The sequence below is a fragment of the Elgaria multicarinata genome, chromosome 20 (assembly GCF_023053635.1).
Source record: "Elgaria multicarinata webbii isolate HBS135686 ecotype San Diego chromosome 20, rElgMul1.1.pri, whole genome shotgun sequence".
In the NCBI taxonomy this organism is placed as follows: domain Eukaryota; kingdom Metazoa; phylum Chordata; class Lepidosauria; order Squamata; family Anguidae; genus Elgaria; species Elgaria multicarinata.
The window spans coordinates 7,746,201-7,770,222 of NC_086190.1; the positions used below are offsets into that span (position 1 = coordinate 7,746,201).

The 24,022-nt window shown below is 48.5% G+C and overlaps 1 protein-coding gene across 1 annotated transcript in view; it reads right to left on the reverse strand.

Annotated features, from left to right (window-relative positions):
* The window catches only part of EPHB2 (EPH receptor B2), a 130,628-nt gene that overhangs the window by 66,522 nt on the left and 40,084 nt on the right, over positions 1 to 24,022 (reverse strand). The window contains exon 3 of the mRNA XM_063145377.1: positions 19,805 to 20,489. Within this exon, the coding sequence (XP_063001447.1) occupies positions 19,805 to 20,489 (685 nt within the window). The remainder of the gene's footprint in view (positions 1 to 19,804; positions 20,490 to 24,022) is intronic.

Genomic DNA, 24,022 nt, shown 5'->3' on the forward strand with positions numbered 1-24,022 from the left:
AGGGAGAACAAGCCTGATCCTAACAAAGCAGCTGTCCTTACTGCATGAGAGCTGCCATTTTTAAGGAAGACAGGGGCTCTCTATGGTCGCAGATCTACTGTTGCAAACAATGTCGGCCGTTAAGGGCCATTTTGGAAATGGAAATGGGTGGGAATCCACTCCCACATGGAAGACCAAGCTCTTTGCTGCATTTTTTGAGGGTGGCCAGAGACCAGCAGCCAGAAATGGTGGAAGGAAGGCAGAAGACATGACTTAGTCAAAGACCCCAGAAAGTGGCAGCTTCCTTTGCACAAGGAACTCCTCTGAGAGGAGACTGTGAAGAGAGATAGAAGGAAAATAGTGTGAATCTGGGATTCTGGGAATGCTCCTTCGAGAAGTTAGTGAAGAAATGGAGGACCTCATTTTTGCACATTGACTGTTGTAGGCAAAGGGGTCTACACCATGGCCTCTCTTTTAATTAAGGTGGAGTAGAGATGGGAGAGGATTTTGTTTGGTCCACATTTTTAAATGGACTGACCTAATTCTCACTTCCTGGATCAGAATACAGGTATCCCTTGGCCTGTGCAGGAATACAGGTATCCCTTGGCCTATTAGAACGTACGCCTATGCGGCAGGGTTTTGCTATTTTATTGTTTTACTCTGTACACCATGTACACTGATGGTGCTATATAAATAAATTGGCGTACCAAGAAGTTGCGTTCAAAAGTTGCGTACAAAAATGTGTATATTATGGGAATTTGCATTAAAAAGGTGTATATTACAGGCAAAGCATGTGAATTTTCATGCTTTTAAAAAACATTTTACTGGTCATTGTGGAGACTGGATGGAATGGAATTGCGACAGAATACATGTGAAAGCGGCATGGGCTGGATTTGGACTGATTCCCCCATTCCTAATCCAGAAGCAGGCACTGCATCGGAGATAATCATAGAATCATAGAATAGCAGAGTTGGAAGGGACCTACAAGGCCATTGAGTCCAACCCCCTGCTCAATGCAGGAATCCACCATAAAGCATCCCTGACAGGTGGTTGTCCAGCTGCCTTTTGAATGCCTCTAGTGTGGGAGAGCCCACAACCTCCCTAGGTAACTGATTCCATTGTCGTACTGCTCTAACAGTCAGGAAGTTTTTCCTGATGTCCAGCTGGAATTTGGCTTCCTTTAACTTGAGCCCGTTATTCCGTGTCCTGCACTCTGGGAGGATTGAGAAGAGATCCTGGCCCTCCTCTGTGTGACAACCTTTTAAGTATTTGAAGAGTACTATCATGTCTCCCCTCAATCTTCTCCTCTCCAGGCTAAACATGCCCAGTTCTTTCAGTCTCTCTTCATAAGGCTTTGTTTCCAGACCCCTGATCATCCTGGTTGCCCTCCTCTGAACACGCTCCAGCTTGTCTGCATCCTTCTTGAATTATGGAGCCCAGAACTGGACGCAATACTCTAGATGAGGCCTAACCAGGGCCGAATAGAGAGGAACCAGGACCTCACGTGATTTGGAAGCTATACTTCTATTAATGCAGCCCAAAATAGCATTTGCCTTTCTTGCAGCCATATCGCACTGTTGGCTCATATTCAGCTTGTGATTTGCAACAATTCCAAGATCCTTCTCGTTTGTAGTATTGCTGAGCCAAGTGTCCCCCATCTTGTAACTGTGCATTTGGTTTCTATTCCCTAAATGTAGAACTTGGCATTTATCCCTATTAAATTTCATTCTGTTGTTTTCAGCCCAGCACTCCAGCCTATCAAGATCACTTTGAAGTTTGTTTCTGTCTTCCAGGGTATTAGCTATCCCACCCAATTTGGTGTTATCTGCAAATTTGATAAGCGTTCCCTGCACCTCCTTGTCCAAATCATTAATAAAAATGTTGAAGAGCACTGGGCCCAGGACTGAGCCCTGCGGTACCCCACTCGTTGCCTCTCCCCAGTTTGAGAAGGTTCCATTGATAAGTACTCTTTGAGTCCGATTCTGTAGCCAACTGTGGATCCACCTAATAGTTGTAGGAAACTACAATAAATTGCCTGGGCTCCGCTCCTTGCCTTTGCCCTCCTGTTCACATGCAGAGGCTGGGCACCTCATGGCACTTGCCCGGGAGGAAGACGGAGCCAGGGACTGCATGTCAGGGGGCAGCTAGGAAAGACTTGGTATTTGCATATAAACATTGGAAGCCATCTTATCCTGAGCCCATCCAGCGGTCCATAAAGCCAGCACTGTCTTCTCCAAGAAAACACTTTCCCAACCAAGGATCTTTCCAACCAAGATCCTTTAAGCAGAGACGTCCAAGCCTGAACCCGACACTTTCGGCATGCAAAGAAGGGGGATGAAGACAGAACTGGGTGGTCCATCCGGAACAGTCTGGCATCCCGCAAGGGGCACAGGGCAGCAGCCCACGCATCCAACAAACCTTGGCAAGAATGCCCGCATGGCACAGATTCCAGCTGCCGAAAGTGGTTTCCATGGCAATGGGCTCAGCGCCTGCATCGGGGCTTAGGAGAAGCAGTGACCAAACACATGCACACACGAACAGACACACAAGACAGCTGCTCCAGAACGGAAGGCCAGTTGGACTGACATTTGTGGAACTCACAGGGGAAAACAGCACCCCCACGCCTGCCCTCTTTCTAGGTGAAACGCTACGACCCCCATATCCCAGACCAAGGTGTGGACTGTAGCTGAGGCATCCCCTGGGTTTCGCACATCTGCATTGAAACGTACCAAATATTTAAATAGGATTTTAAGAGATTTTTGGATAAATGTTTTAATAAAATAAGTTTTTAAGTGAAGACGCACGTTGAAATACATATGCTGAGAGAAAATACACATTTAAATACATATTAAAATATGTACTGAAGTATTATTTAAATAGCACTTGGAGAGGAATTTTTTTTTTTTTTTTAAAAAAATGCAGATATGTAGGAAGGTGCCCTGACACTAGGCCTGTTCAGACAACACTTCAGGGACTGTGCTTAGTGAAACTGTGGTTCTCTGGGGTTAGCACTAATGACAAGCTGTGCTGTTGCACACAACACTTTAAGCTATGGTTAGAGCCGCTAACCCTGCTGCAGACGGTCCGACTGTGGTTAGTGAGTGAACGGGGGTTAGCAAAACGCATTGCACACCTTGAACCCTGCTGCTTAACCAAAAGCCTTAACCGGCAGGGTTTAAAGTGTCTTCTGAATAGGCCCACTGTGTCAATGAGGATGGCAAATTGATAACAAACGACAAAGAAAAGGCCAAAATGCTCAATTCCTACTTTGGCTCAGTCTTCTCCCAAAGCAGGTCTATGACCGCGCGCACACACGCACACGCTGGCAAAAGTGAAGCACAAGTTGAGGGGGCAGGATTGCAGTTTGAGATGGATAAACAAATGGTCAAGGAACACCTAATTTCTTTGACTGACTTCAAATCTCCAGGCCCCGATGAACTGCATCCTAGAGTAATGAAAGAGCTGGCAAAAGAACTCTCAGAACTGCTGTTTTGAACTTTTTCGAAGCTTCGAGATTTTCTGCACGTCTAGATTGTAAGCCTATGCGGCAGGGTCTTGCGATTTACTGTTTTACTCTGTACAGCACCATGTACACTGATGGTGCTATATAAATAAATAATAATAATAATAATAATAATAATAATAATAATAATAATAATAGAACACTCAAGCTTCAGTTTTAAAAACAATGAGTAAAATTGGCAAGGTAGGTTTTTAGTAATAAGCATTACCCTAACGCATTCTTTTACAGACCCTTTGGGGCAGCCATATCAAGAATTTTTAAGATGTGTTGATTCCTGTACTAATGTTGTTCCCCGCCTCGATCCGAAGCGAGAGGCAGGTAAGAAATAAATAAAATTTGTGTTCAGGGCTAGGGATAGCCTCTGTTTTGATGATCAGGGTGATCAGGGGTCTAGAAACAAAGCCCTATGAAGAGAGACTGAAAGAACTGGGCATGTTTAGCCTGGAGAAGAGAAGATTGAGGGGAGACATGATAGCACTCTTCAAATACTTAAAAGGTTGTCACACAAAGGAGGGCCAGGATCTCTTCTCGATCCTCCCAGAGTGCAGGACACGGAATAACAGGCTCAAGATAAAGGAAGCCAGATTCCGGCTGGACATCAGGAAAAACTTCCTGACTGTTAGAGCAGTGTGACAGTGGAATCAGTTACCTAGGGAGGTTGAAATAAGAAATAAATAAAATTATTATTATTATTATTATTATTATTATTATTATTATTATTATTATTATTTCAAGGGATGCTGCTACCTTCTCCCAACACCCAATTCACAGATATCTACATTATGCACTTGCCGCTAATGCACACAACCTTCTATCACTATTGCATATGGCAAAGATGCAGAAACAGACACATTGGCTGTACACCAACGTAGGGCTGAGGCGCAAACCCCATCATGTGCATTGTTCATATGCAAATTGCCCGTCAAAACCATAGCACATGGTGCACATCTTGCTTCGGAGGGCAAAGGTTCCAATGTGCTCTTGTCCATCAATTGGTACGCGTCCTACTGTAAGCAAACAATTGTAGCATTAATGTGAAAGGCTAAAAATAATTAATATCTGTGGTTTCTCTCCGGTGAATGTTATAATAATGAACAATTCTAGGCCTCAACTGTGAATCAAAGCCAGGGAAAACAAAATCTGTTTGTTTGTTTTCTCTCGCTTTTAATTAGCTTCAGCTGCTGATTTTTTAAAACTGTTTTTATGATAGATTTTAACTTAGGCAGTGTTGAATTAGATAAAGGCTCCATTCACGCTTTTACTCTTGCGTAAATGGGGCCTTTACAGCCACCGTTTACTCAATGGGGGGGGGAAGTGCGTAATTTCCAGAGCCTCCATTGTGGCACACAATGGAGGCTCCAGAAGAGCGTGGTTGGTTGCCTAGCGCTTGTCAGGCCTTGTGGGCACTCGGAGTGTGGGTCACGGTGCCCGACTGTGTCCCGGGGTGGGCAGACGCAGCGAAGTCTATCAGATTCCCATACTCAGTCGGGCACCCACAACATCCCTATCCATGCAACACACACACACGTATCAAACGGGACACTCCACTACAGTCTTTCGCCTTTTAACTGTGGGAACGCTTCAAGCCCAGTTAGAGTGAACCAAAATCACATCAGAAAAGTTAGCTTCTCATCCTGCTATGGCTTCATCCCATCCCCTGTTCTGGTTCATGCCAGAGGAAGTATAAACCTCAACCCCAGCCTTTTGGTTTTATTCTAGGGCGTGTCTCGTGTTTTTTCTCCCATCACCCCGATGCACGCACGCATGTACACACACCCTCTTGTGGGCTCTTCTACACTGTTTGCTGCTCAAGAAATTTCCACTGCATCACTTTAACTCCTTTTAAACACACATACAAACATAGCCTAACCACTTGGGCCCATTCTTCAGGTTTCTAATTCCTGTGCTTATACTTCCAAAACATGGGGACGGTATCGGGTACAAGGATCCAAGTGTAACCACATCCTGCAGATCCCACATCCTAACAGATCCCACTGCAGAGGCCACCAGTGAGGGAGGAAGCAGCAGCCAGGCACCTCTCCACCGTGCCTGGGTCCAGCTCCAGCTGAGAGCCCCCTCCCTCCTGCTACCAACTGTCTCTGCAGAGGCCACCAGTGAGGGAGGAAGCAGCAGCCAGGCACCTCTCCATCGTGCCTGGGTCCAGCTCCAGCTGAGAGCCCCCTCCCTCCTGCTACCAACTGTCTCTGCAGAGGCCACCAGTGAGGGAGGAAGCAGCAGCCAGGCACCTCTCCACCGTGCCTGGATCCAGCTCCAGCTGAGAGCCCCCTCCCTCCTGCTACCAACTGTCTCTGCAGAGGGCACCAGTGAGGGAGGAAGCAGCAGCCAGGCACCTCTCCACCGTGCCTGGGTCCAGCTCCAGCTGAGAGCCCCCTCCCTCCTGCTACCAACTGTCTCTGCAGAGGCCACCAGTGAGGGAGGAAGCAGCAGCCAGGCACCTCTCCACCATGCCTGGGTCCAGCTCCAGCTGAGAGCCCCCTCCCTCCTGCTACCAACTGTAACTGCTGAACTTTGCAACTAAGATTGTAGTGCCTGAATTTGCTTTCCTTTCCCCCCTCCTCCTCCTCCCTCCCAATCCCCTTTCCTTTTGTGTCATGTCTTTTAGTTTGTAAGCCTGTGGGCAGGGACTGTCAAGAAATACTTTTGTAAGCCGCCGTGAGAGCCTTTTTTGGCTGAATGGCGGCATAAAAATCCTTAAATAAATAAATAAATAAATAACAATCAGGAGTGGGGGAAGAAATTCATTTTCTTTTGCATTTTAATATGAACAAACCTAATTTGCAAAAAACAAAAATCCTGAACGGAATACATGAACACAACTATCGTTTGGTTATTTTGTGTCTCCAAATTTTGTGGAGCAGTTCTCTAATCCCAAAGTAAAAGTGTCTGGGGTGTGTGTGTGTCTATACGGGTTCTTTACTCGGACCTAAACGCACAGATTCGCATTTCAGGACGCATGGCACAGCCGTTCATTCGCTGCTGCACCGGGTTTTTAACGCAACAATGCACATATTCACATTTGCAATTTATCACAACTTTTGGATCACGTCTGAGTTTGCACCGAGTTATGGTTATGTGTCGTTGGGAGAGTTAAATTGCATTTTGACATGTGGGCGGAGCTCTGAGGGCAGGACAAAGTGATTGGCTGATTTCCCGCCTTCCCACCTATCACATCCTCCGCTGGCTCCCTCATTCCTTCCCACTGTTTTCATTTTAAATTATATGATTCTGCAGAGCTCCGCAGATAGAGCTTATAATATTAAAACAAAGAGGGGGGAATGAGCAGCGAGAGGGAGGAGACGTGTTCAGGGCTAGGGATCGCCTCTGTTTTGATGATCAGGGTGATCAGGGGTCTAGAAACAAAGCCCTATGAAGAGAGACTGAAAGAACTGGGCATGTTTAGCCTGGAGAAGAGAAGATTGAGGGGAGACATGATAGCACTCTTCAAATACTTAAAAGGTTGTCCCACAAAGGAGGGCCAGGATCTCTTCTCGATCCTCCCAGAGTGCAGGACACGGAATAACGGGCTCAAGTTACAGGAAGCCAGATTCCAGCTGGACATCAGGAAAAACTTCCTGACTGTTAGAGCAGTGCGACGGTGGAATCAGTTACCTAGGGAGGTCGTGGGCTCTCCCACACTAGAGGCCTTCAAGAGGCAGCTGGACAAGCATCTGTCAGGGATGCTGTAGGGTGGATTCCTGCATTGAGCAGGGGGTTGGACTAGATGGCCTTGTAGGCCCCTTCCAACTCTGCTATTCTATGATTCTATGATTCTATGTTTTCTCTCTCTCTCTCTCCTGCGTAAGACTCCCAAGCAGAGGCTGCTCTCTCTCGAGCTGACTGCCTCTCCACCCGTGCCCTGTGCTTCTCCTGCCTTTGGGAAACCTTTCTTTTTGGAGGGCTCTCCTTTGCAACGCGCTGCTTCCCCCCCTCGCATCCTCCTCTTCTGCCTCGTTCCTTTCCCCCCTCCCGATTTTTCTCTTATATGAATCTGTGGAGCTCCGCAGATAAAATTTATAGCTTCGGTCATCTATACTCCGTAGCATCATATGTGTGCATTAATAATAATAAAAATTCAGGAGATAAATCGTTGCTGCTGCTGCAGTGTGACACTCTTCGCCTAGATTCGAATCTACGAAAATTCGGGTTTATATTCAATGAGGAGCAATCCTGTTGTCGTATAGATGGGGGCCTGGTCAAGAGGGCAGGGCTCCTGCAGCTTTAACTGTTTTGATGAAGAGGGAATTTCACCAGGTGCTGCATGTATACAAATGACACATGTGGAAATTCCCCTTTCAATACAACTGTTAAAGATACAAGAGCCCAGTCCTTCTTTCCATAGGTTCACCCTAATATAAGCCCTGTGCGGAGAAGCAAAGAGAGAAAAAGAGGGAGCGAAAGAGAATGGGGCAGCCTGCGTGAGCTCCTTACAGCACAGCCTTTGATGTTTCCGGGCTTTTTCTTCACAGTTCGTAGCGGTCTTCATCCTTCTCTGATGGTGTCAACTCCTTCTTTGTTCATTTCCCTCACTTTGCACGTTCTCCTCCAGCTCTACATGTCGCATGCCTCCAGTTTCCTTTCTTCCAACTCAGAGCCCATGTCGAGCCATAATATGTATGCATGTTTTTATAAATGTATTTTTCAGCAACAGGCGTTTCTTATAAAACGACTTGTTACACCATTCCCGTTCTGCTTTGTATTTCTCATCTATCTCTTCAGTCTCCTGCTACCTTCTTGTTACCCAGATATTTAAATTCTTGTACTTGCTCATGAGGAAAGGAATTGCACTGGCTGCCGGTCGGAATTCAAGGTGTTGGTAATGACGTTTAAAGCCCTAAACGGCTTGGGACCTCGATACTTGAGGGAGTGCCTCTCCTTATATATGCCTGCCTTATATACGCCATCCTCCCGAGGTCGGTAAAATGAGTACCGAACTAGCTGGGGGAAAGGTAATAACGGCCGGGGAAGGCAACAGCAAACCACCCCACTATAAGGCCTACCAAGAAAACGTCAGCAAAAGCTGGCGTCCCTCCAAGAGTCAGTAATGACTCAGTGCTTGCACGAGAGGTTCCTTTCCTTTCCTATATATGCCTTATATATGCCTGCCTGGGACTTGAGATCTGTTCAAAGAGCCCTTTTCCACATCCCACCAGCGCAACACATACACTGTGTTGGGACATGGGAGAGGGCTTTCTCTGGGGTGGCACCCTGACTCTGGAATGCCCTTCCCTTGGAGGCCCGACTGGCGCCAACGCTGACTTTATTCCAGCGCCAAGTAAAAACATGGCTTTTTAACAGCGCCTTTAATGGTTAAATTCACCAAGTTTGCACATTGTTTTAATTATTTTTACTGCTTATAAATTATAAAGAGCCTCGTGTGGCGCAGAGTGGTAAAGCAGCAGTTTCTGCAGCCGAAACTCTCCCCACGGCCTGAGTTCGATCCCAGCGGAAGCTGGTTTCAGGCAGCCGGCTCGGGTCGACTCAGCCTTCCATCCTCCCAAGGTCGGTAAAATGAGTACCCAGCTAGCTGGGGGAAAGGTAATAACGGCCGGGGAAGGCAACGGCAAACCACCCCGCTATAAGGCCTGCCAAGAAAACGTCAGCGAAAGCTGGCGTCCCTCCAAGAGTCAGTAATGACTCAGTGCTTGCACGAGAGGTTCCTTTCCTTTCCTTTATAAATTATAAACTGGTTTTAACTTGATTCATGGTTTACTTTGTTTTTAGCTGTGTATATTTATTGTTTTATATTGTATAGTTTATCTACGTCGCCCTGAGATCCAAGTGATATTGGGCGGGATACAAATGCTTTAAATAAATAAATAAATAAATTTGCTATCTATCTTTCTCTCTATCTATCTATCTATCTATCTATCTATGTATCTTTCAATCTATCTATGTAGACAGTGGTTTCTTTGTTACGAACACATTTATTTATTTATTTATTTATTTCTATTTCTTGGGTTGGATCCAGGCGAAGTGAATTGCATTTCTTTCCCATTGATATCTTTGGGATTTAAGACATGACTAAGAGCTAAATTAGATCTACTTTAACTGTGGACTTTAACCCTTCCCTCCCCAGCCTAAATCCTGACAAATTGCTTCACAAAATGCAATTAATTTTTTTAAGCCCTCATTGGCACCAGGGGGTGCGTTCGTCTGAGCCTAACGGCCGGATGCAGGGGTGGGGTTTTGCTGGGATCATGGCTAGAGAGGGTTAGGGTTAAACCTCCCCTCCCTGATCACTGCAACAGGGATGACAATCTCCCATCCTTGCCCCTCACTCGCACATATGCACCATGTGTTACATTTTGTTAAAACCCAGATGTAGTTGGTAACTACTATGCAATTAATGTCCAACCCTAATCTACTGTCACTGATTTCAATGGAAAATAAATTGAAGTCATGCATGTCTACGCAGAAATAAAATCCCATTGTGTTCAATGGGACTTCCTTCCAGACAAGTGTGTATATAATTGTTGTAAACCGCCCAGAGAGCTTTGGCTATGGGGCAGATCATCATCATTAATAATAATAATAACAATAATAATAATAATAATAATAATGGCATGTGCTTTAAAATGTCATTGAACTAAATTGCCCTGCACCAAACTTTATCACCATGTTCACAGGCTACACAGTTGTAGGGGGGAGAGGGGGGAGCAATTTGGGGATGAGGCCAAGTTAGGGTGACCCTATGGAAAGGAGGACGAGGCTCCTGTATATTTAACAGTTGTATAGAAAAGGGAATTTCAGCAGGTGGCATTTGTACTCATGCAGCACCTGGTGAAATTCCCTCTTCATCACATCAGTTAAAGCTGAAAGAGCCATGCCCTCTTTTGTACTGGTCAAAAGGGCAGGGCTCCTGCAGCTTTACCTGTTGTGATGGAATTTCACCAGGTGCTGCATACATACAAAACACACCTGCTGAAATACCTTTTTCTATACAACTGTTAAAGTTACTGTCCTCTGTTAAAGTTACTGTCCTGTCCTCTTTTCCATATGGTCACCCTATCAAAGTACAGGGTAAACTCACCAGCAGCAATCATACTGTGGACTACTGGTAGCCTTTGTTTACTGTCATGAGTCCACAAGGAAGACAGGAAGTACAGTCCTCACTCTAATTTGCCTTCCTAATGACATCACATGATGACATCAGAAGCCAAATCAGTGTGAGAACAAGCGTTCTCGCCTGAGTGGTTTTGTGAAAGTGCCTCCCCCAGGACCTTCCCGTACATTTTTGAGCCAAAATAGTTCTAAAACAATGAGGGACAAATGCGTGGGCGGAGAAGCGACAGTTAGCAAACGTGATTTCCCCTTCTGATGACACTCTAAGGAGGACTCCCTGCTGCTCACTGGTCCTGCTGCAAGGCTGCACTTGGCAAAAAGATCTGCCTTCACACCACCATTAAAGCCCCACTGACCCCCCCACCCCATCTGCATCCGTCTGCCCCGGGTCTTTTCCCAGAGCTTTGCGTAGAGGCAAAGCTTTGGTTTCCACCCGCCGTCCTCATGGATGCCTCAGCTCCGATGCCGATAATAGAGGCAGCTCTGTACGGCTCCGGGGGGCGGCGGGTGGGGGGGGAGCCGAGCGTGCCCAGGGACACAAAAGCACCCGCAGCTGTGTGTTTGCAAACAAGGCAGCGGAGCCGGGAGAAGGGCTGAAAGCAGTAATTGTCTTTAATTAAAGGAGCTCGGAGCTCTCTCAGGCGTCGACAAAAGGCTGAAAAGCAACTCCGGCGCTCATCTGCACTATGGTTGGGTGTTCACAGCAAGCCGGAGAACGGAGGGGGGTAGGCCCCCCTCCACAAAGGCCCAGAAGGGATAAAATCCCTCCCTTCGGGGTGCGCAGGGCCTCCCAGAGGGCAGGCTGCCCGATGCAGGTCAGGCTCCTGCCCAATCATTCCCTGGGGCCCTCGGCGCGGTCCCTTGGCTCGGCTCCAACACCCGGGGTGTCTACCTTGTGCAGCACTGGAAGCCTGGGGGAGAGCTAAGCCACCCACCACCCTTGTCCGGGGTTTTCAGCTGCTTGGCCTTCTGATCCACCTCAGCCCGGATCCAGTGGGGCCTCCAGAACCAGAACCTGGCAGTTCAGAATTATTTGGGGGGGGTCACATTCCAGAGGAACATTTTTTAATCCCTTGCCCCTTTGTTGGAAAAAACCCAGAATCACTGTTTAAAACAAAAAGGCAAACTACCCAACCGCCCCTGAAGAACCTCTCTCCCCAAAGATCTTCAGCGGTGAGTTGCTTTTTGCCTTCTCTTGGGCATTTTCAGGATGCAGCCTCTTCCATCGCCACGCTGATTTCAGGGGAGACCTCAAGACTAGGGGTGTGCACGGACCCCCCGTTCTGCCCTGCGGGCCGATCCGAAAATTTCGGATCGGCCCGCTCCGCTCCGCGCTGCTCCGCCCATACTCCGCTCCTCTTCACCGCGGAGCTCCGGCTCCGAATCAGAGCTCCGCAGTGGAGGGGAGTGGCACCAGGTAAGGCCGGGAGAGGAGGGCGGAAGGTTTACCGGGCCCTGCCGCCATCGCCGCCCGTGCGGCAACAGCTGCAGAGCCCGGTAAGGGACCAAGGGGGAGGGGGGCCTTACTTGCCTCCGTCCGCGGTCCGTCGGCGTCTTCAATTGAGCCCGCGGTTCAACCGCTTGCGGCCCAGACTTCCTGGTTGAACCACGGGCTCAATTGAAGACGCCGACGGACTGCGGACGGAGGCAGGTAAAGGAGAGGAGGGCGGGGGGGGGTTACCGGGCCCTGCCGCTGTCGCCGCATGGGTGACAGCGACAGCGGCAGGGCCCGGTAAACCCCACTTACCTTTCCGGCGGAGCTCCGGATCGAGGCGAAGGATCCGCCTTCAACTCGATCCTCTTCGCCATGCTCCGATGGCCCCCCAATCCTCTTCGCCTTTGCCTTAAGGGCAGGCGAAGCTCCCCGCTCCGGTCCTGCTTCTCCGGTCCGATTAGAAGCGGAGCACATCCCTACTCAAGACCAATGCACAGTTGCGGAAAAGTTCGGGGAAAGCGTGTCCACAGAATTCTTTGACTTACATTCTTAAATCTGGATTTCCTACTGGAATGAAACCAGAGCAAACCAACCAGACATTGGAATCCTTGAACAATTATGGAACAAAACCGTCCCGTTCTGCACATCCCTAGCATCAATCCTGTTCAGAAAAGGTGATGTCTGCAGCTGTCTATATGCGCCACACGTGCAGGTGCTCCCTGGAACAATGGCAGGCTACTTTGTGATGCCCCACATACATCAAGGCCTCGCCCCACCCCTACGCCTTCTTGGGGACTTACCCTGACTTTTTTCTGGGGAGCAAGGCAACGTTGGCACATCCACATCTGTCGCCTTGCTCTGGTGTTGCAGCGGATTAGTCACCATTGACCCTCTGGTGTGGGGAGAAGGGCTTGGAAAGCCCCACGAGGTAGGAGGGGGGACCGGTGAGGGACGTGACGAGGCTCGGCGGAGCACAGGGCAGCAGTGACTCTTCTTCCACCCCATTGATAGCTGCCAACCCCATGCTCGCTCCTTGGTGTGGGGCCAACCCCCAAGGAGGTCAAGCGCAGGGTTGGGGTATGTGTGCTCGTGGCACCAATGCACCCTCATCAAGACACCCCCAGGGCTGAGTTCTACACGCTCAGAAAATGCAACATTCCTTTTAAATTTGCTATAATCGTGATGGTTTCTATTTTCATTTCTTTCTATGTGTGTGTTGCAGAGGGGGGGGGGGATCTCAGGCACAGCAGCCCCATCCCTGACATGGGGCAGGCATCCATCATTATTTTATTCATGTGTACATAGGAATAAGTTATATTGATCATACTGGGACTTCTTTCTGAGTAAATGTGCATAGGACTGCACAGTACACACCGCAGATGACAAACAGTACAACTGCATGTGCTGAGTTATTTATAAAGTAATATGTTATGTCCTTACACTTCCATCTCCATATATGTCTACTCAGAAGTAAGCTCCACTGGCTCCCCTCCTTTCTCAGTGTTTGTGCTCCCGCCCTCTAAGGATGAAATGCCTCTCATATGCCAATAATTCTAAATGCCAATAATTCTAAAGGCTTAGTCATTAGCAGTAAAAAGCTTTAATCTAAAATAGGCTGGTATTTACCTATTATGCCTTTGCCTTTTTTGCCTTCAGCCTCAGTCACCACTAAAATGCGGCACCCAGGAGATTCCCCGAAACTGAACTCAGCCCATGGGCTAAAAGTGGTGCAACACTTGGACTGTAGCCTTTAAATAGTAAAGTGAATTTAGATGTGTTTGGTTTAAAAAAGCACTGAATTTCTTTATTCATTTTCCTAGGGGGAAAAACGGCTAGGAGAGGATTTCCTTTTCTGTTCATGGCTTTAAATTTGCAGAAATCGAATATCTCTCCCAATGACATTGGCAAAGCTCCCCCACCCCACCCCACCCCCAAAAATGATCCATTATCTGAAAGGCTTTTAAGTAGAGTTCCTGGTCATTAAACCTTTGATCTTCTGCATGCAAAGTTTGCATTCTACCGTTGAGCTGTGGACATGCTCCAACTGTTTGCTAACTTTTCATTTTTGTCCCAATTAATTGACACCACTCATCTGATCTGCAGGCTTCCGGATTTGGGAGCACGGCATTTTGGTCATCCTGGCTTCCAAAGATGGCTTGGCCAACTTTGTCCACTGAAGAGGGTGCCAGAAACATTTGAAGTATTTGAGGCAGCAGTTGAGCTTGAAAAGACTTACAAATCTCTTTGCTGGAGCCAGTCAGCCCTGGAAAGCTGCCAGCTGGTCTCCTCCAAACTTTGGGCTGCTGAGAATTCAGGATAGGACTGGTTTTGGTTTCCAGCCATCTCCTCCAGTAGTTTCTTCACTGGTTACTTGAGAAGGAATTGGCTATAGTGGAAAGAATTTTTCCTGGACAACTTTTTCTGGGCTGCTTCTATATCATCCTGTTACTTCTGCTAGAGTACATCTGTCAAAGGCCCTTCCTGGTCCTGGACCCCTTAAGCAACTCTTTAAGAACCTTTTGCCTCCTGAAGAGTCCCACCTTCCTTTTTCTTACTTTCTGCTTCACAGTAATGTGGGGTTTAGGCTTTAAATGTAGAGTGAGTTACACTCCAGAAACTTGTGGCTTACCACAACAATTTACTAGTAAATTAAAACAAGCAAATTACAAGATATTTATCCCAAAGATCTGATTGATACAAAGGCATTAAAAGAAAATAAAAGTTGCAAAAATGCAAGTTCTTTTACCCTAAGCTGCTCCTAGACTTCTTCAGGCTGCTGTTTTCTGCTCCTTCTTTCTGCTCTGAACTTCCCTAGCTCTTTCCCCTTTTTATACCCTCTTCCCTATACTCTCTTCCCTCAAAATAGAAAGTAACTGTTTCAACCTTGAAGAAATGAAACTTAACTGGACAAATGAAACTTAACCAGGGAAATTAACCTTAACCAGAGAAATGAAAATACTCTTCTCAGGAATGCCCCCTTCCCAACAGAAAAACCCTCATGCCTCTAAGCCTGGCTTTGTTACCTTGCCTCTGTGGGCCTCAAACCTTCACAATATCTATGCTCTACATTGTAAAATAGGTTGACGTAAGATGATGATGAGGATGATTACAAAGAACCCCAGGAATTACAGCTTTGTTAGGGTCCTCAGAAGCCTTTATTGGAGAACAGGTACCATTAGGCGGAGCGAAGCAGGTGCCTCAGTTGGCAGATGCCGAGGGGAGGGCAGAGGCATAAGGCAAGTACTGGAGAACAGAGGCATGGGTGCCACACAGCATCCTTTAACCTCACCTGCCACTCTCAGGTGCAGTGAAGGTGGCTCCCCCAGACCCAGCCACCTGCCGCTGATTGGCACCCCTCTCCTGGAAGGGCTATAAATGCTTCCTGTGCAGGTCAAGACGGCCTTGGCAGGCATGGCGCTTCTGATTTCTGGAGTGATTTCTGGCTGGCCCTTAGCCAGTGCCTCCTGGCATCTGGTTCCTACTACCCGCCACCCATTATGGCATGGTTATTTGGATCTTGGACCAGATGCTGTGGCAAGGCTAGAGCAAAGTTGTTCCTCGAGGGAGACTTTGCATCTTCTCCAAAGCTTCCTTGTAACCTTCTGTTGCCACCAGCCAAGCTAGGCGTTAGCTCCGGGATGCTGACACCACAGGCGAAATCTCATCATCCAAGTTCAAGGGGCTGGTTTTACCTGGTCATAATTTGTCATTACTTGGCCTGGGGGGTAGGATACAAATGGAAATAAACAAGCATATCCACAGTAGTTGTGGAGTTCCTGTGCCTAGGATCTTTTTATCCCCAATCTTGCCTGCCGTTGTGGCCTTCTAAGTCCCAGCAGGGCCTCCTTCACCCCTGCCTCATTGACTCAGCCATCCTAACCAGGCGCCCCATTCTGACATGAACCCAGAGTGCTATTATGCAGCACTGAATAAATGATGTCAGTGTGACACACGCACCAATGCATCTTCTGGTGGGACACCATGGCTCTGAGGCAGAAGAAATGGTGCTTCTTGACACTTGGTCCCAATCCCCACTGAGTGTCAAATGCTCTTGCAACTGACGAAGGTCCACGTGAAACCCAAGGGGGAAAGAGACAATCCAGCTGGTACCCCCCAGGGCAGACACAGGGTCTGAGCCCCACTGCAGCACTGAGCAGACTACTGGCTGGCGGAATTTCAAAGGAGCTGGCATCTCAGCGGAGAGATACTATTCTCTCTTGGATAGTTAAGAGGCCCTCAGTCCACGGAGGAATGTTTGTTCATGAAACAGGCGTGCTTCCTAAACATGCAAAGACCACAGGCAACCTAGCAGGGTCGGCTCAAGACATTTTGCAGTAGCATGCCATAAAGACCCATTTTGTGAACTCATCTGCATTACACGCTCGGCGGACGGCTTCTACCTTCCAATTCCTCCAGCTTTCACTGGAAACATAGGAAGCTGCCTTATATTGACCATTGGTCCAACTAAGAACATAAGAGCCCTGCTGGATCAGACCAAACGGCCATCTAGTTCAGCACTCTGTTTACACCATGGCCAACTAGCTCAACAATATCTACTTACGCCAACCATTAGCAATGTTGCCTACATCTACCAGCACCTACCAGTGGCAGGTTTCAGGCAGGTTTTCCCTAGACCTACCTGGAGTTGCCGTGGGCTGAACTGGAGACCTTTTGCATGCAAAGCAAGTGCTTTACTACTGAGCTAAAGTCTCTCACATAAAAATTCCAGATGGCTGCACAGTTATGTCTTGCCAATCTCTGTGTTGGTCAAGCCAGGCCTGGTACGGTTGCCAATGTCCTTCAAAGCTACTAAATACTTTATGGCGTTGGGAGGCTCTTACTTACTCCCTGCACTACTACAGGCTAAGATCATGGGCACTGCGACTGAGGATATTTAACAAGGGCTGCCCTTCCATGGTAATGTCCAAGTTCAAGGCCATTAAGCCAGGCCAGGCCAGGGCATCCACCCAGAGAATTCAGCAGCTGAGTTGGCTGAGAGGGAAGAGGTGGGGGGTTGCCAGAGACTGATTTACATGTTCTAACGACACAGGAATTTTCAGCTGAGCAATCTGGATCAGTAATTTGTGAAGACAGAAAAGAATGGTTATTTGAATCGGTTCTAGGCTGTTCAAGACACGGAAACCAACAGTCCACAACTCACATTCCTTTGTCGAAAGCAATGCTGTGCCTTGGCACATCCAGAACAGAACAGAACAGCAAAGGACACAGAAAGAACCAAGGAGGCCAGCAGAAGGCAAGGCAACTTCAAACCAAGCATGGATTCCCTTTGGAGGGGAGTCCCCTCCACACACACACACTGGCAAGGAACAAGGGGGGATTCTCTCTCTGAAGGAAGGACCACATCTGCTGCTTCCTTTCAGGCAAGAAGCAAGGCCAAACACCAGCCTTTCTGGGAATGTAACTGGCCACACAACTCTCAGGCCTCAGCTCCAGTCACCCACCAAGAAATGACAGCAAACTTTACCAAAGCCAAAATTGGCAATATTGCCAAAGCCTCCAATTACCCTGCCTTGAATATGATTTTGCCCAGATCGTAATGCTTTGATGTGCTTTGGATTTCATTTCACAGAGAAGTGCTTCTACATCTCAAAATGTATAACAAGATTCGGCAAATACACAAAATCTCCTTTGAATTAAAGTCTCTCTTTCATTGCTGTTGTTGTTTTAGTAATAGTAGTTGTTGTTGTCGTTGTTCAAGTCCAGGATACTAAGCGCAGCCCAGAAAGAGCTAAGCAAATGGTTCCCCTTAGCCTTAACAAAATGTTAAAAGCAAAATATTTGCTTTGGTCTGCAGAGGCCACCAGTGAAGGAGGAAGCAGCAGCCAGGCACCTCTCCACCGTGCCTGGGTCCAGCTCCAGCTGAGAGCCCCCTCCCTCCTGCTACCAACTGTCTCTGCAGAGGCCACCAGTGAAGGAGGAAGCAGCAGCCAGGCACCTCTCCACCGTGCCTGGGTCCAGCTCCAGCTGAGAGCCCCCTCCCACCTGCTACCAACTGTCTCTGCAGAGGCCATCAGTGAGGGAGGAAGCAGCAGCCAGGCACCTCTCCACCGTGCCTGGGTCCAGCTCCAGCTGAGAGCCCCCTCCCTCCTGCTACCAACTGTCTCTGCAGAGGCCACCAGTGAGGGAGGAAGCAGCAGCCAGGCACCTCTCCACCGTGCCTGGGTCCAGCTCCAGCTGAGAGCCCCCTCCCTCCTGCTACCAACTGTCTCTGCAGAGGCCACCAGTGAGGGAGGAAGCAGCAGCCAGGCACCTCTCCACAGTGCCTGGGTCCAGCTCCAGCTGAGAGCCCCCTCCCTCCTGCTACCAACTGTCTCTGCAGAGGCCATCAGTGAGGGAGGAAGCAGCAGCCAGGCACCTCTCCACCGTGCCTGGGTCCAGCTCCAGCTGAGAGCCCCCTCCCTCCTGCTACCCACTGTCTCTGCAGAGGCCACCAGTGAGGGAGGAAGCAGCAGCCAGGCACCTCTCCACAGTGCCTGGGTCCAGCTCCAGCTGAGAGCCCCCTCCCTCCTGCTACCCACTGTCTCTGCAGAGGCCACCAGTGAGGGAGGAAGCAGCAGCCAGGCACCTCTCCACTGTGCCTGGGTCCAGCTCCAGCTGAGAGCTCCCTCCCTCCTGCTACCAACTGTCTCTGCAGAGGCCACCAGTGAGGGAGGAAGCAGCAGCCAGGCACCTCTCCACCGTGCCTGGGTCCAGCTCCAGCTCAGAGCCCCCTCCCTCCTGCTACCAACTGTCTCTGCAGAGGCCACCAGTGAGGGAGGAAGCAGCAGCCAGGCACCTCTCCACCGTGCCTGGGTCCAGCTCCAGCTCAGAGCCCCCTCCCTCCTGCTACCAACTGTCTCTGCAGAGGCCACCAGTGAGGGAGGAAGCAGCAGCCAGGCACCTCTCCACCATGCCTGGGTCCAGCTCCAGCTCAGAGCCCCCTCCCTCCTGCTGTCACCTGTAACTGCTGAACTTTGCAACTAAGATTGTAGTGCCTAAATTTGCTTTCCTTTCCCCCCTCCTCCTCCTCCCTCCCAATCCCCTTTCCTTTTGTGTCATGTCTTTTAGATTGTAAGCCTGTGGGCAGGGACTGTCAAGAAATACTTTTGTAAGCCGCCGTGAGAGCCTTTTTTGGCTGAATGGTGGCATAAAAATCCTTAAATAAATATAAAGTGACTAGTGCCCAGAGTATGGTCACTACACAGATAAAACGTTGAAGGGGTGTTTTAAAAAATGATACAGTAGGTATGGTGCAGGTGACATTATGAGTCAGTTTAGAAGAAGCCTCCAAAATGTTCATCTTTCTTTTATTTAACTTTCTCCACAGGCGCTCGAAATTGCTGACCCAATTCCACATCAGTATTCATCCATCACAAGGCAAAACACAGACCGGGTTCACCTGGCACAAGGGTGGTTAAGAAACCACCGAGAACCCATGGTCTGTTGTAGGGTTGCTGGGCGTTTTGTTAACCATCTCAGCCACTCACACTGGCCAGGTTTGGGCATCACGACAATCCATGCCCGGCGAGGGCAATTAGGGAAAGCAAGCCTGTGACTGGCACACTCAGGGTGGTTAACCAGCCACCGTGGCTTCTTAACCACTTTTCCGTCATGTGAACCAGCCCAGAGTTCCCTTCTTTTACTTCATCCCACACACCAAATATCTTTAAGATCTTTAAAGCTTCAACTCCCATCAGTTGCAGTCCAAATCACCCAGTTGGGGAAGGCTACACTACAGGATCTCTAGTCTCTCAGGAAACAGACCCTCCGGAAAGGTCACTTACCTCTACAGGCCGTGCCATTCTCCACCGCTTCGTAGCCAGGCTTGCACATGCAGCGTCCGATGGGCACCAGCCATTCGCCATCCCCGTTGCAATACAGCTTGATGGGCACGTCCACCTCTTCAGCGTTGGAGATGCAAGTGCCCCGGGCCGCCACCAGTGAAGTGCTCTCGGCTCCAGAGAGCGTTTCCTGGAAAATGGCTCCGTTCTGGATGATGCGTGGGCACTTGCGGTAGAAGACGCGGACAGCGATCAAGGACATGCAGCCACCGTAGTCCTGGAAGGCCAGGTAGAAGCCGTTCTTGGAGACGGGCCCAAAGCTACGCACCTCTGTGTTGATTTTCATCACCCGGCCCCCGAGGTCCACCTGGGAGAAACTCTCGTCGGCAGCAATGGTGTCCACTTTCACCCATGGGTTCTCCATCCAGGTGGGGAATGTTTTGGTAGCTGTGTCATAGTCGGACTCATAGTAGTAGAGGTTGAAGGTCTCCTTACAAGATCCGGGGACATTGGGAATGCTGCTGCAGTCCCTTACTGAAAACTTCATCTCCACATGGATGCGATGGGCTCCTCTCCTTCGGATGTATTTGGTCCGCAGCCAGTTGTTCTGGCTGGATTCAAAGACGTTGCAGACTTGGTAAGTCCGGATCGTGTTCATGTTCTCATCGTAGCCGCTCACTTCTTCCCACTGCGGAAAGGAGAGATGGAAAGTCACAGTTCTGCATTGATAATCCGGGAGCTGCCCAGCAAGCGGACCCAGCTTCACTGCTCTGGGCTTGGTTTTGGGGTGAGCTGGTCTTGGAGGGGCACTAACTGTGCTCCCTTGAAATCCCTGCTAAAGAGCTACAGGACATTCACTGCTTAAAGAAAGGGAATCTCCCAACTCGTGCTAACACCCTTTCCAGATCTACCTTTCCAAAAGCCTGGTTCACATCCATACCCTTTGTGCCAAGCAGATGCAATGCAGAACCTCTCCTGCCTGCCCGGGCTCCCCCTGGAAACGCTTTCCTCCCTCTGCTTCCCGGGGCAACTGGCCCTCAGGTGAGTTCCTGCACAGCAGCACAGCTAGGCTGCACGGTAAAAGCCCCAGTGGGCTAGATCTAGCCCAAGGCCTAATGCTGCCTGTGGGCAATCTTGACAGCTGAAAAAGCCCCATGAGAAACCAGCGTTCAGAGCATGATATGGAATGAAAGCAGGGAGATCCCAGCGGGAACAGCTCCTGCTTGAATGCAGACACTGCTCTCATCGTAGAAGAGGTTGTCTGCACGACTGCAAGGGCTTGAGAGATGGTGGCTGTGTCTCGCCCTTCACCCACCGAAGCTTGCTTGGGGGCAAAGCCCATCCACAGTCCCACTGATCGGCATGGCAGAATGATCCAAAGCCATATCGGAAGGAGGAGGAGGAGGAGATCAAAGGCCCAGCTAGCCCAGTGACCTGCTTCCCCAGGGGCCAATCTAGTGCCTCAGGTATGCCCACAAGCCGGGCATGGGTCCAATAGGCCCTCTCCCCCCACTGTTCCCCAGCAAGGGGCACTGAGTAGCACACTACCTCTGTTCCTGGAGGTAGCCCATTTCCTCAGGACTAATAGCCATGCTCCATCGATTTGTCTAAGCCCCCTTTATGTTGGTGGCCATCACCACATCATGTGGCAGCAAATTCCTATAAGTTAACTATGCGCCGTGTGAAGAAGTATTTCCTTGTGCCTATCCTGAATCTCCACCATTCAGCTCCTTTGGTTCTAGTATTATGGCGAGAGTGGGGTGGGGTGGGGGGGAGAGACTTCTCTGTATCCACTTTCTCCACACAACTCTAACATGCCCCCTTTACTTGCCTTTTTTCTAAGCCAGAAAGCCCCAAATGGTGCAAGCTTTCCTCACAGGGTGTTGCTTCAGTTCCCTGATCCTTATAGTTGCTCTCTTCTGAACTTTTCTAGCTCTACAATATCCCCTTTGAGATTCTGAGGCCATTATTCCAAGTGTGGTGGTATTACAGATTTAAATAAAGGAAATAGCTTGGGGGTTCTTTTAGATCCATCATTGTCACTTGAGGCTCAAGTGACCTCAGTGGCACGGAGTGCCTTTTACAAACCCCGGTTGGTGGCTCAGATGCGCCCCTATCTGGACAGGGATAACCAGGCTTCAGTTGTCCATGCTCTGGTAACCTCCAAGTTAGATTACTGCAATGCACTCTACGTAGGGCTGCCCTTGAAGACGGTTTGGAAGCTGCAGCTCATGCAAAATGCAGCTGTGAGATTGATTTCAGGAACCAGAAGGTTCGACCATATAACACCTGCTCTGGTCCGCTTGCACTGGCTGCCTGTATGTTTCCGAGCCCAATTCAAGGTGCTGGTTTTGACCTATAAAGCCTTACATGGCTTGGGAACACAATACCTGATAGAATGCCTCTCCCGACATGAATATACCCGGTCACTACGTTCAACATCTAAGGTCCTCCTCCGGGTGCCTACTCCGAGAGAGGCCTGGAGTGTGGCAATGAGGGACAGGGCCTTTTCGGTGGTGGCCCCCAGATTATGAAACAATCTCCCTGACGAGACTCGCCTGGCACCAACGCTGCTATCTTTCCGGCGCCAGGTTACGACTTTCCTCTTTGCCTAACCATATGGCAGCACATCTTAATCACCCACATGTTTAGTTTTTTTAATGGTTTTTAATGCTATATGTGTGTATGTTCTGTGTTTTAGAATTTTAAATTTTGTATACTCGTTTTTATCTCAATTTTAGAATTTCTGTAAACCGCCCAGAGAGTTCTGGCTATGGGGACGGTATATAAGTGCAATAAATTCCATTGTGTATCCCTTTTCTAACAGTTCCCAGCAGGGAATTTGCTTTTCTCACAGCTGTTGCACATTGGGCTGAGGTTCTCACTGAGGCATCCACCATGACCCCAAGGTCTCGTTTCCAGCCAGTCATTGCCAGCTCAGACACCAGGAGGATGTACATGAAGTTAGGATTTTTTTTTGCTCCAATGTGCATCATTTTGCACTTGTTCACACTGAACTGCATTTCCTATTTTGTTGCCCATTCACCCAGTTTAGAGAGATCCTTTGGTGGGCACTGCGGTTGTACCTCTATGAATAGCTCCATGTTAACCCTAACCTGCAGAAGGGCAAGGCCGAGAGACAGGTCTAGCCAAAGGCGAAAGACAGGCATTTTGAATTGGGCTTGATCAACCAAATGAAAATGGTACAATACAGGGACTACATGAGTAATCTGCAAGCCCTGATTAACAACCTGGTGGCAGCATTTTCAACCAACAGAAGTTTCTGAACCATCTTCAAAGGCAGCCCCATGCAGAATGCAACACAGCATCTGTTACCTATATACATGTCACTGAAATAATGGCATATTATTTCTGCTTTCTCTTGTCATCTCCATAGTGTCTACTTGATTGCAAACCCCTTGAGGCAGGGACCTGTCCTTTTATTCTGTGTTAAGTGCCATGTACGTGCATGGCACAATAGTTGTTGTTGCTGCTGCAGTAGTAGTAGTAGTAGTAATAATAATAATAATAATAATAATAATAATAATAATAATATTGTTATTCCTTTGGGTTTTTCATTTCATTTGGGTTTTTAGATTGTTGGTTGTTTTATTATGATCCTCATGGTTTTAATTTTTGTGAACCGCCCAGAGAGCTTCGGCTATTGGGTGGTATATAAATGTAATAAATAAATAAATAAATTTGGTGGCACGCTCATTTCTTTTGCTGCATTATTGTCTCTGGTCAAATAGGGTGTTGGGCACTTAAGGTACCTACAAAATCTATTGGACTACAGATGCTATTTGGATGAGAGGAGAAAATGTTAGGCAGACCTTGTCACTGTCTCTTCCGCTTTCAACTCCCTTAAAGACTAGTTGTCTGTCTTCAGCCTGAAAATAACAGCACTCATTTTCTCTCATTTCTGCCGTGTACGAAAATCTGTATCTTACGGCTGATGCTCACCTGCCAGTTGATGCTCTCTTGCGTTTCTGCAATTTTTTGGCCCAGCATTGAATTTTGAAAATTATAGTGCTTGGTGAATGAGATGCTGTACATTGAACTCACAACTCAGTGTGAAAATGTGCTTTCCGGCTTCACAACAAATGTTGTGGAAACTTCTGCAGAGGAAGCACGTGGAGGCCTTGGCGGCAGGACAGTCCTCCGCTCTCCATTCTGAAAAGATTTAGACAAATTCTAAGAGGATGAGGTCTAGCAACAGCT